Source organism: Eublepharis macularius, chromosome 5 (genome assembly GCF_028583425.1).
Source record: "Eublepharis macularius isolate TG4126 chromosome 5, MPM_Emac_v1.0, whole genome shotgun sequence".
Classification (NCBI taxonomy): Eukaryota; Metazoa; Chordata; class Lepidosauria; order Squamata; family Eublepharidae; genus Eublepharis; species Eublepharis macularius.
This window is the reverse complement of record NC_072794.1, coordinates 123093870-123109171: the sequence shown is the minus strand read 5'-3', so window position 1 is coordinate 123109171 and position 15302 is coordinate 123093870. Positions and strand designations below refer to the sequence as shown.

Here is a 15302-nt window from a genome sequence, read left to right as displayed (position 1 = left end):
TCCTAGATATGTGAATAGTAACACCGATATAAAACATACAAAAGATTAATTTCTTTTTATTTATGTATCAATGTAAGATAGCTTGTTTTGCTTAATGGACGTTTTCATCATGTTTGAAGTCATTTAGAGAGGAAACTACTGAAACAGTTAAGGTGACCCTGCTCTCGCCTTTTGCTGTAGGAAAACAAATGAATTACGAAGAGGCATGGGTTAGGGAAAGAAACTTACTTAAAAAAACAAACCCTTTGTAGTCTTCCACAACCATAAATGTGTATTTTTAAAGAAACCAACATTAATTATGTACATAGCCCATAAGTATACCTCTACTGTAGATCACAGAAAAGCAGATTGAAACCATGAGACACGCACCATGTTTACTGAACATGAATGGTGTTCAAATGGTTACCACAGGAAAAGAGAACAGCATAGGAACCACAGAGATGGGTTAAGAGGGTGGAGATACAAAGATGTGTCAGAAGTCTGATGACAGCATGGTTTCCCTTCTGCACTTAGATGCATGTAGCAACAGGAAAACGATCAAGATCTCCCGCAGGGCTATAACAGTATAATTCTTAAAGTGCACCGTGCAGAGGCAATTAATTCACAAAATTCAAAAATATAAGTGCAAGGTGCATACAATACATTAAGTGATAATTCAATATACAGTTCACATCCCACAATAATTCTGCAAAACAATTTACAAAATCCTGAAGACAGATTACATCTAGGAGGAATACTCATCTACTACTCAAGGAAAATGAGGCTGGAAGGTCCACAACAATTCCACAAATATAACTGTCCACTCTCAAATGATCCTTTTCACTTCTCTGTTTGTAGGTGTGACGTTGCAACTCCCGGATGGGAGGCAGCAGAAGGACCGTCCGGCCGAAGATGAAGAGGGGTCTGCAGCCGCTGAGAATTGCTCAACAGGGGGCTAGCTGCTCTCCTGTTTCTGCAACCCCTCTCAAGAGCACTCAGAACAGCAAAAAACTCCATCTCCAGTAAATCAGTCGGCAACTTTCTACAGTAATGACCACAATGGGAAGCCCATTGTGGTCATTGCTGTAGAAAGTTGTCGACTGCTTTACTGGAGACGGAGATTTTGCACTTCACCAGTATAAAGATATATTTTTGAATTTTGTGAATTAATTGCCTCTGCAGGATGCACTTTTAAGAATTGTACTGTTATAGCCCTGCGGGTGATCTTTGATCTTTTTCCTGTTGCTTTGTCTGCGGTTTCCTCTCTTGTGGCTTAGATGCATGTAGAACAATAGTTCTGAATCTGAAGACAGTGGTGTGTATCCATACATGCAGAGTGCAACTGTCACGACCCAACTAAGGGGAGGAGGCACAGGCTGCCCAGTAGGCCGGTGTCACACAGAATTACAAAGTGGCAAAGGGAGAAAGTCTCACATTGCCCAGGTAGGTTGCCATCAGTCCCTTTGAACTATCCCAAGGCAAAGGAGAAAAGGGGCAAAGCTCCAAAGCTCATAAGGGGATTAACAAACAAAAGTCTGCCTTGCAAAAGCGGTTTGCAAGCAGCGTTCACAAAGCAAAATGTTATTCTACGCAGGTGGTTCACGAGCATTCAGAGGGTGAGTTCAACAAATGATTTTATAGCTTGGAGGCTTCAGAGTCACAAAGCCCACACAAAAGGAAAGTTTAATTATTTTATTAAGGTGCAAGGTTATCTAAAATCTCAAGACAGAATGTGAGGGACTAAAACAAAAAGCCTAAAGCAGTAAGCACTATCTAATACATACCACAGTATTTCATCAAAGGCAAAACAAATTGGTATCACAGGTATAAAAGCCACAGCTTTGGTCAAGAGTCAAAGTAGTCAGGCAGCACAGCAATAAGGGTGCCTCAGCATCCCTATAGGTTGAGCCAGAAGTGAAGCAGAGGACAAGTCTGTTTCTGAAACCTAACATGAGCTCAGACTCTATGAGCCAAGCTACAAGTGACATCTGACACAGGTTGGACACTTGTCAGGTTCCCTCAAGTTTTGATGGGAAATGTAGGCATCCTGGTCTCGCAGCTTGGCTCTCCATTTAATTGAAGCTTACAGAGCAGCAGTCTATGGGAGGAAGAACATGCAGTTGGGGAGGGGATTGCAGGCATCGGGCTCTCACCGGGTGCCCCCCCTTCTCCACTGAGTCTGGGTGTGTGGGTTTCTGTAAACTTCAATTAAATGGAGAGCCAAGCTGTTTCAGTAACCAAATTTATTCTAGTTGAGACCAGAGTTATGCAAGCCCGGAACTGCCAATCAGGTCACAACTGCTGACATCACCTGAAAGTAGGTATCTACGTGCAGAAGGGTGTGTGTGACATGGCTGCAGTCTTTGGCACAGACCCCAGTCCTGCAGGTGCAAATTGTTAGCCAAATAACTCAGGAAGAGCTGAGCTATGGAGGCTCAACTAAGTACCAGCTACACTGTCCTATCTTATCTTCAAGGACAGAGGCTGCAAAACTGAAAGTAACTTTATTAGCACACAGAAACAAAGAGGCCTCCTGGGGGAAGTGAAGAAGAAGAAAAAAAACTCTTAGTAAGAGGCAAAAAAGCCTCTAAACCAAAGCCTCAATAAAAGGGCTGGGTACACAAATTAAAGTATAGCATTTTTCCTTTACAGCAACTATCCTGCTTCTTCCACTTGCTGCAGCCAAAATTTTGTTTCTAGGGAGCAGTGGACATTCAGGAACAGTATAGAGGGCAAAGTGGGGGTCTTCTGTGAAAGAAGGAAATCAGCGGAAATCACCGCCCTCTGTTAAGTTACGCAAATATAACACCGTTCTGATGGAGGAACTGCATAGCTGGATATTGTAAATGATATCTGTAACCCCGCAAGAGATTCAATAAGCAAGTTTCAAGAAAAGTGGTAAGACCCATGGCTAATAAATCCTGTTGTCTAGTAAACAAAAAAGGATGGGGAGTGGGGTTTGAAAAGAAAAATGTCACGAATGAACTTCCCAATCTATAGGCACTTACCGAAGCTTGGCAATCTTGGCACGGGAGCCATCATTGGGTGCGTGACCTTCATGAAGATACATGACCAGGTCCTTCAGGTTGGGTGGATAGGAATAGTTCTTTAGAGGTATTATCTGTTCAAGTTCATATGGTACAGAGCTGGAGAGGTAGGATGCACATAAAACACAAGCTTATGTTGAGACATGGCATTGATCAGAGACATGGTTTTAGTTAAGCTACCATTGTACTAATTCAGTAGCCAGAGTAGGCCAGGGACAGGATGAACAGGGAAATATTAAAACCCCTGATTGCATTTCCAGGATGGCCAAAGGGTGAATTCATATGTGTATTTTAAATTCATTGTAATTACTTCACTGAGTGGTGACTTGCGTGTGTGAAACTATCACCACAGATAAAACATTATAGACCTTGCCTTGATAGCAACTGGTATTTGTTCAAATGACAAACAATACTGTCTGAGGTAGCATTTTGGGTATTTGTGAGTTATTGCACAATTACTGGCTGAAAGATAATATCTAAGGTGGTACTGAATGAGGCTGTTTTGTGATTCCTGGGATAGTTTGGCATACTGTACTGTTTTAATTAATTTTAAGTAACCTATACAAACTGTGATAATGGATTTAATTGTTTATTAGTCGATGTTTGGTAAACTGTGATGGCCTATGGCTTTAGACAATAAACTCTTTGGTCTTTAATTAACTTGGTCTTTGATTACTGGCTGAAGGATGAACAAACATGAAGGAACCAGCATTTAGCCAGCCTCTGTTCTTCTCAACAAGGATGGAATATTGATAACTAAACTCAAGGGCGTCATGGAAAAGCTACTTGTCTGCAGTTGGTAGAGGAATATGGCCTAGTTTAAAAATGGAGAGGGGATAGGGAGGAAATACATTCAAAAATTATATTTTACTATGCTACTAAGCACATTCTACAGGTTTTTTAAATCATATCCTGAAATATTTCTCTCTCCTCATTCTTTTTTGTATTGACCACCCAGCCTGATTAAGAGCTCTGTATAACTTGAAAGTTTGCCTATTATTTTGGATGATCCTACTAAAAAGATATTATGCTATGCTGGTTTTGGAATTTTTCCTGGGGACCAAACACAGCTACCTACCATCTTAATCTAAAGAAAGATTTATGAGGAAAAAATAGATAAAGGCTAGAAAAAGGACACAAAAGGTTTTATAGAAATGACAATCAATAAAAGTTTAGTTCCATCCAAAGTCTAGCCCCAGTCCTCAGCTCAGACTTCAACTGTCTACCACAGGGAACAAAGTGCAGAAGTGAGGAGACGTAGCCTTTCTCCCAGAGGGTTTGACAACCTATATCACATAGGCAAGACACACAAAAGAGAAGGCCTGGCAAATTAGTCAGGTCTTAGTGAGAATAAAGTAGGAAGAGTCAGGGGATTTTGGAAAAACAGAAAAGGAGAGGCAAAGAACAGTTATCTGCTGACAAACTGCACTTAAGATAAGAAAATGGCTTAAGCAAGAGGAGGGAGATTGATCCAAACAAAGGAAACACAATAGAGAATCACCACATACTCGCTTGGACAGATGCCTCTCTCTGTAGTCACCATTTGAGGTTTACGAAGACTGGTTTGATAGGGTTGATACGGAGCTGAAGGGCCCAGCTCTTCTGCTAGTCTGCTTTTAGCAACAGCTGACACAAAACGCCCAATTGCAAATGGTTCAGTCTGCTCACTGGTGAACTCAAACACCAAGGTGACTGGAAAGTAGCCATAGAAGACTGTCAAGCAGCACACTGATATCTCAAATGATGCACCTGAGTGGAAAAGAAATAAAGCATCCTGCCATTTACAAGGTAGCAGGGAAGAAGCATAATTCCACTCCCCCCCACCCGCTCCAGTATTTTAAACCTAGTCATTGGTAGGCAATGAAGAGACGTCTACACATTCCCTTTCAGGATAGAGAATGAAATGTTTTAAATCAGGCAACATATTAAAATTCATCACGTATATGGAAGATACACATTGTTTGCAACAGTCTGTTAAAACATTTATTGTGTATTTGTAAAGAGACAAATGGCTGCTTCTCACTTACAATGTATTTATTTAGAAAATTTTTATGCCACCTCTCCAGGACCCTGCCCCAGGCAGCTTACAAAATAAAAATAAAATCATTCACTCTAGCCCAGCATAAGATGAACAAAAAAGTTTTGGCCTGGTGCCCAAAAGGAAGCACTGCAAGTATGTGGCAATAGTGATAACATACTTGTGTTATAACATTTTATTACAGAAGATAGGGAGATACAGAAGTCACAATTAGAGATGGGCACGATCTGCATTACGATAAAAAAAACCCCAACAACGGTGTTCGCGCAATCGGGACCTGGTGGATCGTTGTCTTCCACAGCAAACGATCCAGCGGTCGAGAGGGGGCTGGACCAGGGCTGGATGGGGTGATTGTGATAGGATCGGGAAGCTAGACATTCAGGCGCCAACAATCTATTCCACTGGCAACGGAGGCAGGGGAATGCCCGAGCTGTGTTTGAAACTTGATAATATTTCCCCTAGAGAGGAAAAGCAAACAGTTGTGAGTGAAAAGGTGGCTTCCTAAGAAAAATATAAGCAAAGTGATTGGGAGAGGAAGGGGTTAAGACTTAAGAGAGAGAGAGAAAACAAAAACCCCTGGCTTTGAGCGAAGCTGTTTTGCGCTCCTCTCCCAAGTTCATTCAGTGCGTTGAAAGAGTTAACACTGAGAAGAGATCTCTCCTCCTGACTGAGTTCATTCAGTGCGTTTTGGAAGACTGGCTGCTTGCTTTTAAAATCGAGTGGGGAGGAATGGAGGATTCTATCCCTGCTTTTTTTAAAAAGCTGGCTGAAACTTGTTGACAGGGTCTCTCTCTCTCTCTATTTGGACAGGCAGGGACGGGTTAAAACTCCCCCCCCCTCTGCTCTAAGTGCGCACATGTGTGAGAAAACGTCCCCTCCCTGAGGGGAGGCGGCTCGTCACCAGGTTAAAAACTTTCCCCCCCCTCTGCTCTAAGTGTGTGTGGGGGGGTGCCCCTCCGCTTTGGCCTCCCCGATCCCAGATCGGAAACGGGACTTGATCGGAGTGAATCGGAGATCTGGGGTTGTCACCAGCGCAGATCCACGATTAGCTTGATCAGTATTTTTTTTTTGGATCGTGCCCATGTCTAGTCATAATCATGCAAAAATATATAATAGGAGAGGCAAAAGTACAGGGCAAAAACTTTAAGAATTTCCAAATTAAAAATTCTGATGAGGTTGGAAGTGCAGAAAATGATCTGTCTCCAAAGTTCAGAAGATATTTTCATTGACTTTGACACTGTGGGGATTTCAACACCACTGAATACAAGCTGGTGGGAAATTATTTTTCCAAAACTGAGGGTACTGCCCTGATCTGAGAATGATTCTTAAAAAAAAAACCAAAGCCTTCATCAAACACTGTGTTGCAGTTTCAAGAGCACCAGTTAAATCTATATGTAAACTTTCATTTTTCAAATATCTGGTGGAGTTTTACCTTGAAATATCCCCAATGTGTGGGAGATTTGTCATTCGTTAACCAGACAGTAAAACAGGGTTGCACTTACCTGTAACTGTAGTTCATTGAGTCTCTTTTGTGCAGGCACACATAGAGACTGCACATGCGCAGGCCAGCTGCCATGAAAGGGTTTTAAAGCTTAAAAGGCCTGTAGCCGGTACCCCCATCTCCCTGTGCATGCGCTGCAATTTCCCACCCAACTGCACACGTTAGGTGCCCTGTCCCTTCCCTCAGATCTCCTGAGCCATCAGAGTCCGTCTTGCAATTGGCAGACTTCACAGCAGGGCAGGAGGGAGATAATGTGTACCTGCACTGAAGAGACTCAACGAGCATTCCTGTTTTTAACATTATCTTCTTGTGCAGTCCCACATGGGGAAATAACAAGCTGGTCACTGAGGAGATAGGGAGTGCTGTCCATTGAACACAGAGTGTAGTATCACCAACCCCATGGCTGATTCCCATCTGGAATTCATATCAATAGAGTGGTGCTTCAAAAAGGTGTTGACACAGAAAACAGATGATGAGGCTGGAGCTCTAGTCGAGTGTGCACTGATCGAGACAGGACACAAAATGTTGGCCTGCTTATAAGACATTCTGATAGTAGCCACTATCCATGGAGGCCACGCTTCCCTTTCTAGGTCCAGAGTACCAAACAATCCCTTGGATTTGAGAAAACTCTTTGTTCTGTCTAAATAAAATATTAAAGCTCTGCGAACATCTAATTTGCGAAGAAACTTCTCTGATTCCAAAGAAGCAGAAAGAAAAAACACAGGTAGGGTAATTGTCTGAGACAAATGGAACCTGGATACAATTTTAGGTAGGAACTCTAGATTGATATGAAGGACTACTTTCCCAGGAAAAAACTGAGTAAAAGGGGATCAATCCTAACAGCGGTCAGCTCTCCAACCTTTCTGGCAGATATGATTGCCACTAAAATCTCACTTTCTATGACAACATGAGGCATGAAGCCATCAGTTCAAATGAAGGGAGTATGAGTCTTGCTAGTGCCAAACTTAAGCTCCACTGTAGAACTGGGGGAGGGGGGGCATCTTGAAGGGAAAGTGTCAAGAAGTCCCTCTAGAAATGAATAACAGCAAAAAAACTGTCTTGCCCTCTATGGGTTCATGAAATACTGATATAGCTGCAAGGAGGACCTTGATAGAGGAGACTTGTAACCCCAACCTAGCTAGTGACAGCAGGTAGTCAAAAATGGACGCTAAAGGACATGAGAAGGGAGATTCCCTCTACTCTTTATTCAAGCAAAAAAGTTTGACCAAGTGAGGGTGGCAGTTTCATTAATTCAGTATTATATCCTGCACCTCTTTGGAAAAGGAGTGGCCCCCAGGTTTAGTGCCCCTGCCATGAGTTTTAATTTGGACTAGAGATGGGCATGAACCGAAATACGAACCAAGGTTCATGATGAATCGGGCCAGTTCATGGTTCGTGAACTGGCGGTTCGTCGGCGCCCATTTCTGATGAACCGCCATGAACTTTAGGCTGGTTCGTTTGGTTCATTTTTTGGTTTGTTACTGCAGAAAGCCTGGCACCGATCAATCAGTTTCCTAGGCAACAGGGGATGGACTTTCTGCAGACCTTCTGCTGACCTGGAAGTAACGATTTGCTGACCTGGATGTGATGTTTCCATGAACCAAACGAACCAGTTCGCGAACCATCTCTAATTTGGACACATCATAGTATTGAAAATGCCATGATTTGTCCAACATGTGTCCCTCCTGTCTAGAGGGACACACATTGAGGATCGCTGATTCTCACAGTGCTGTAGCTTCTGCATAGAGCATGTTGAAAAGGAGATGTCAAGATCAAGTGTCCTAGCCATATGGGTCACCTGCTTTGCAAACAGGTGGTAATCATCAGTGAAGGATGAGAATGTTGGTTCAATCACAGCCTTCTGAGGTGAAGGATCAAAGGCCAGGTCCATGAGGTCCGATTATGAGGCAACTTCTTCACTCTATGATTCCAAGGAAACAGGAGTTGGAAGTGTTGGCAGAACTAGCAGTGGTAACAAGGAGGTCGTCAGGACACAACCAGAACTACAGACATGGTTGGAACTGAGAGCACCAGGAAAGTGGCTGACATAAACTGGAACCACATAATGATATCCTGCCAAGAAAACATCTGCGTGGTTGGTGTCTTGGAGGGTGGCCAGGGAATCAAGGAGGTAGCAGTTAGTTGTGAGGGTCAGACAGCTGGCTTAGCTGAAATGGTTGAGTGCACAGGATGTTGGAAGCATTCAGAACTGAGGCTGGGACCATCAGATCCATAACCTCATCGCCCAGGAAGTAGTCCTTCTCATCCATGTTCCGAGAGGGAGTAGGTAGAGGGGAGAGTGCAGGGTAACTCAACAACCTCTTCTTCACAACCAGAGATGATCGGATCTGGGGTCAGAGCCGGAGCAGTATGTCGTCTCTTTTTATGACACTGCAAAGGAGATGTGATAGAGGCTGATCATTTCAGATGTTTGGTCTTGTCCCTGAATTTTTTAGCTGGTGGCTCTGGAGAAGCTCACTTGGAGAAGCCTCATAACCAGAGATTGGTTTCAGGTCCAATCCTGGGTCGAAGCCAACAGAATCGAGGAATGGACTCCAACACAGTCAGGCAACACAGCAGGAACAGGGGAAGTATCAGAACCAGAGGGAGGCTCGCTCGCAGTAGATGATGTTCCTGCTGGGGTATCCAAGTTAAACATGACCTTTTCCCAGAGAGCTGCTTTTAGTCTTGCAGCTCTGTTGCTCCTGGCTTTGGATGTGTACCACTGGCAGTGTTGACACCCAGCCGTGTTACAGACCTTACCCAAACAAAGTAGGCACAACTCATGCTCATCAGCGTGGGGCATCTTAGTATCATACTGAGAGCACTTCCTGAGTAGGGATTTTGGGGATATGTTTTCCTGCAGAAGGTAGTAAAAGGCAATAAAACAGGGCAGCTGGCTGTAAAAATCTCTACCGACGGCAGCAAAAAGTGAACTGAGGGAAGGGAAGGGGCACCTCCCCTCTAACTTGTGCAGTTGGGAAGGCATGTGGAGAGAGGGGACACCCTGCTATAGGGTTTTTAAGCTTTAAAACCTTTTCATCAACTGCATGCATGCAGTTCCCATGTGGGACTGCACAAGAAGAGACAACGGTGAACATATTGTTGTGGACTAGTATGTCAGAGAAGTCACTCACTAAAAAAACACCCAGAATATTTCTGTTCCATCAAGAGTAAGCTCTCCTGTGGTTAAAAACAGTTGAATCATATAGGTCTACTCTCAGCCTTCCATAGATTACATGCCAAACACTTCTCAACAACCACCCAGGCACCTTTCAATTGCAGACTCCAAAAAAATCCAAAACCAGAAACAACCCATTAAATTATAATGGCCATTTTCCAGCAGACAATTCCAAGAGCTTATCATGTCCTCCCTTATCCCTGCAGTCCTTTGTGCTGTGAAAGCCTCACATGGTTTCCCCACCAAACTATATAGCAAAAAAAAGCAGAGCTTGGAATAAAGATGTTGGCTACCCTACTCCTTCCCCTTAGTCACTCACCAAGACCTGAACTTGCCACAGGGTTAAACCAGTAGAGGGCTACAAGACCCTAATGTGATTTTTGTACCTGTTTGATTACAATAGGATTTTAATTTTTCTCGCTCAGTTCTCATTCCCACCCAGTGCAAGCAACAGATTTCAACAAATAAATAAAACTTGTTACCTGGTGGAATTCTCACAGGGAGACGCTGGGAAACTTTAAAGGTCAACTCATGACTTTTACGCAGCTTTCTGAAGTTGTTTAGAGTCACGTCAAGATTCCCATCATTTTTGACACGTATAGTGACTGTTTTAGCCTCATCAATAGATACAGGGAAGCGGATGCGGCCGTTCACCAGATCGTGGTCAGAAACAATATCCATGCCATTCTTCTTTGAAATGAATTCGGCTCTGGAGAGCAGAAACTGCAGTTACATGATTCCTCTAAAACATCCCATCCTGTGTGTGCACATTTGCATGACAGGGCTCAGTTGTTTGGTGGTGATATGCCTAGCTAGTAGCTCAGATCTACAGCTTTACAGAAGGCATTGGTGCCTTTCAAGCAGTATTTCAGAGCAGGAAATGGGATTTTAAGAGGTCGCCTCACAGAAGCAGAACACAGGAACACATTTTGTAATACTACCTGGACTTCATGTACGTCTTCTGTCATAATTGGGTCAAGTACTGAGAGGTGTGGGAAGCAACAACTCTGACCCCTCCACCTTCCTTCCCCAATCTTCCCTGCTGTCAGCTGCTGCAAACAAGGGCAGCGTGACACACACAAAAGCCATGGATAGCAGTGCCACTGAGCCTGCCAGACACAGCTCTGTCCCCTTGCTGAAAACAGACACACAACCACAAAACCAGCTTGAGTTATCATCTGGGCATTCACTGAGTGATCAAAGGCAGTTACAGATTAGGGGAAAACACAATTTATTTAGACCAGATAAACAAGCCTTATTTAGAGAGGATGCAAATGCGATACCTGGAAGATTAAAGGAGAGGGGAAACAAAGAGAGCGATCATATAGAGTTGCAAAGTTTCCAAAATAAAAGATCCTGATATAGTCCTAACTATACTTTTCCTAGCTTTAACTTACATTAGTCCAAGTCTAAAAAAGTCCATTTGACCAGAGCGCTTGCAGCCATCCTATAGTTGGCACTCTCCACAGGAAATGCAATTTTTTTAAAAAATGGGCTGGTTAGGGCACTGCCTCTTCCCTGGAGGTAGGCTTGCTCCTTTGAGGGGCAGTTTTTGATTCCTGCTGTGGAGAACGGCCCATAGCAAGGAATTAGATTTGGAGACCAGACTGACTGTGGGGAGTCACACCTCTGCCACAACAAAGAAACTCAGGCACCATCAGTAATCTTACTAGAAGGTAGTTTCAGGGGTAGTAGAATGGAGATACTCAATGTACTAATTGACGGCTGATTCTTTTTACAGGCTCCTTAAATATCCCAAATGCCTCTGTGCTCAGAAGATACATTGCTGGGCACCTGCAGGTCACTATGCAAGGCTGATAAAAAGCCTGAGAACTGCCCAGGGAAGCTGAATTCACACTCCTGATGCTAATGGGAGGGCAAGTGAGAGTTCATCAGCATTAAAAAGGAACAGATTGACCAGAGAAAGGGTAGTAAAGGAGATAACTATAAACACCTTGCGACTATTACTGAGCAAGAGAAGAAGGAGAACATGCTATCAAGTTGCAACCAACTCATCCAGACCCCATCCATGGGGCATTCCAGGCAAGAGATGAGCAGTGATTTGCCACTGCCTTCCTCTGCATAGTGAACCCATCCATAGTGAACCCATTCTCTCCCATCCAAGTACTGATTAAGGCAGACCCTGCTTAGCTCCCAAGTTCTGACAAGTCCACGCTAAGCAGGGATATTTGCTTTTATTGAGCAAACAGACACAATCAGGCTATGCAAGTTATAACCAAGGAAGTGAAAAGAACTCTAGTATGAAATTATTTTGCAGACCTATTTAGTTCCAAATAAATACATTACATGCATGAAGAGTCTCCAAGCAGATGCATTGTTTATAGGAAAGTAATGTTCCCCATGTTTTCTTAGATCATGAGTGTTCCACACAATCTGTGGTCCGAATGTCCCTCAGCCAATCATAAGAAGAGAGAGCCGTAGAGTCCTGTGAATGAAGCAAGTCTACTACGATGGTTGTTGTGGGTTTTCCGGGCTGTACTGCCGTGGTCTTGGCATTGTAGTTCCTGACGTTTCGCCAGCAGCTGTGGCTGGCATCTTCAGAGGTGTAGCACCAAAAGACAGAGATCTCTCACTGAGATCTCTCACTGAGAGATCTCTGTCTTTTGGTGCTACACCTCTGAAGATGCCAGCCACAGCTGCTGGCGAAACGTCAGGAACTACAATGCCAAGACCACGGCAGTACAGCCCGGAAAACCCACAACAACCATCGTTCTCCGGCCGTGAAAGCCTTCGACAATACATCAAGTCTACTACGTTTATTAAACGTGGAGGGGCGGAGGTTACACAGAGAATAAAGGATCCCCTTGTGTCCAACACCCATCAAAGCTACAATAGCTGTGCAAAGCATTTTATACCTTTTGATTAATTAAAATATGTGTTATTCTATTGGCTCAGATATTGCTGTGGTCCCCATTGGCTCAATTGGGCTACCACCTCTAATGATACAATAGTCCAGGGGTATGCTTATTAGAAGAAACAACTTTGCTGAACAGCATAATTACAGTATTTCCCGATTGCCACTGCTTATCTTATCTGTCCTTGGTTTATCTCTAGGAGGAACATCTCTCTTCCTTTCCCACACATCTCTTTCATAGGCTTTTCACTCTGTCCCCTTTTCTGGTCCATGTAGCATTTTAGTAAGGCACCGCAATGTCGCTTTTGGCAAACTTGTATGCTGGGCTCCGTGGGAGGGGAGCGCTCTCCCTTCCTGAGGAATGTGCTTGAAGTTGCATTTAGCACCCATTCCTCTTGCTCTGGGGCTTCTTCTCAGCCTTGAAAGGTACAGCTAATCTGATTAACTCGCAGCTAGCGTCCTTCTTTCACTAACACATTTTCTTTCCCCTTTCTTTATTGCTACATTTAGCATAAAGCAGATTTACTAAGAAGTTTCTGTATCAAGTCATGGGCAGGTGTACTGCAGGTGCAACTACCTTATAGCAAGCTTCACAGTGGCTGGTCTTAGTCTTCACAGTGATTAACATACATTCTGCTTTGGTCATTTTGTTTCAAGTCTCATTTTCTTGCAAGTTGCATTACAAAATACTACACTAGCTCCTGAGAATAATAATGCATTGCAGTAATGAAGGCACATAAAGGTGCATGAAATATTCTCCAATAAATCTACTTCCCACATGAGTCTACAGGAAATATCTTGCTGCACATGCATACCTGATCTGCACCATTTAGTAAGATGATCCAGATTATCAAGCTATCCCAGAATCAGACCTAAACATGGGGGTCATTTGGTTATATGGGTTTAAAAGGCTGCCTTTACTTTCATATAATAGCTAAGTTTCTATTTGGTAAACAGCTCATCCCGTATTTTATGATGATTCAGGATGCCAGTAGCCAGTAGCTCACGTTACAGCACAAAGATGCCACAAAGTTAAGTTAAATCCTGTCATTCCACATAAGGACAATGAGCACAGAAGCCTTAGATCTTGCAATTAAAATAATCAAAATGGAAGGGAAAAGTTCAGCTCGCCTGCTCTCTCCAGTTTTTCTCGTAAGCTTTATAAAGCTTAAAGTATAAGATACAGGAATTCTTCATCTCAATTCCCAGGATTCTACATTCATACACATGCACGTGCACGCACACACAGCGCAACAAAAGGTAATCTTACTTCCGTACATTATACATTAATGACACTGCATCCTCCCATCATACATACATTCTGCTCGTTCAAACCTCAAATGATGGACAATGATTATTTACCCCTTGACAATCTGAGGTTCTTCTTAGCAACTCTAGTTTTTTGATTTCAGCACTCAGTTCCCAAGTGCATCTCTACAGCCACAAACTTGCTCTCTCTTAAATGGACATTGGTTCCCAGGACTATGAAAACCATGGCAGAGCCTAAACTGTGCCCTCAAAGAAGGCATACGAATAACTTGTGCTCCACGTTACAGCCTTTTATAGCACATCACTTTCACTCTACTCCCATACCTGTCCTTTGCACGTGATCTTCGCAGAGGTGGGACAGCAGCCAATGCAGGATCGAGAGAAGTCTGAACTCCAGCAGTATTTCCTGATCTCCAGTACTGATTGGCAAGCTTCACTTTCTTCTTCATCTATACAACGGAAAGAACAGGAAAGTTTCGAGCAACCATTAAGTAAAGGCTATAGCATGGCGGAGGTCACAAATCAATAGCCATCAGGACAAACCTGTTAGTTCCAACACAATCCAGCTGCAAGGAGCAGCCTAAGAAGCTCCATCAGTGCCCCTGCTTCTAGATGGCGGGTGGGAACTGGTGATTAGGGATATGTATGATCTCAGCTTAATGCACACTAGAACACACACACCATTTTTGTAATAACTTTGCTTTTCTGATAAGAAAAGCCTATTCTGGCTGTATAAATTATGTAGATTTACTTATATTTGTATACTTTACGAATTCTATTTGTGTATCTTGCCCCTCAACCTTAAAGGACTCTACAGAGAGTTACTGTTTTAATGCCATCTCCCGTGTTTGTGCAGTGCAGTCCCAAAATTGCAGAATACATAAAGCTTTGTCCAAGTTTTCTCCAGTCTCTGGATTTAGTGGCCAAATAGAGCAAGAAACAAGGAAATGACGACTTGGGGCTATACATTTGAGAGCACTATCTATTAGATCAAAAACCGGCACGCAGTTGCCAGGAAGGAAACTGCCCTGCCAAGCAACTGTTTGAAACTTTGTAGTCAAAGAGGCTTACTTTTCCCTTTATTGCTGGTATTATTTCCTTGTTCCATATATGGATTCAAACCAACCATACATCTAGCCCAGTCCTAAAAAAAAAAATTGGTAGGTGCTCTCCAGAATTCCAGACAGAGAAGTAAATTGCTAGAGAAGTGTAGGACCTCTGCTATATTAAGTGAACAGTGTATTCTAAAACTAGTGCTAAAGTATTAAAAGTTCTAAGGACTAAAAACCACCTTTGGATAATTAAAGAACAGTAGCTAAATATATAACGGAGGCTTAAAATGTCTACTAATTCTCTACTTTGATAAACTGAAGCTGTTCCAAATATTTTGATAAAATTATTTTTGATAAAGT

The 15302-nt window shown here is 43.0% G+C and overlaps 1 protein-coding gene across 2 annotated transcripts in view; it reads right to left on the bottom strand.

Annotated features, from left to right (window-relative positions):
• The window catches only part of MOV10 (Mov10 RISC complex RNA helicase), a 69725-nt gene that overhangs the window by 32964 nt on the left and 21459 nt on the right, over positions 1-15302 (bottom strand). For both annotated transcript variants that reach the window (XM_054981068.1, XM_054981069.1), the window contains exons 3-6: positions 14215-14339; positions 10229-10455; positions 4535-4775; positions 2988-3125 (exon numbers count right to left, since the gene is read on the bottom strand). In XM_054981068.1, coding sequence (XP_054837043.1) covers positions 2988-3125; positions 4535-4775; positions 10229-10455; positions 14215-14339 — 731 coding nt within the window. The remainder of the gene's footprint in view (positions 1-2987; positions 3126-4534; positions 4776-10228; positions 10456-14214; positions 14340-15302) is intronic.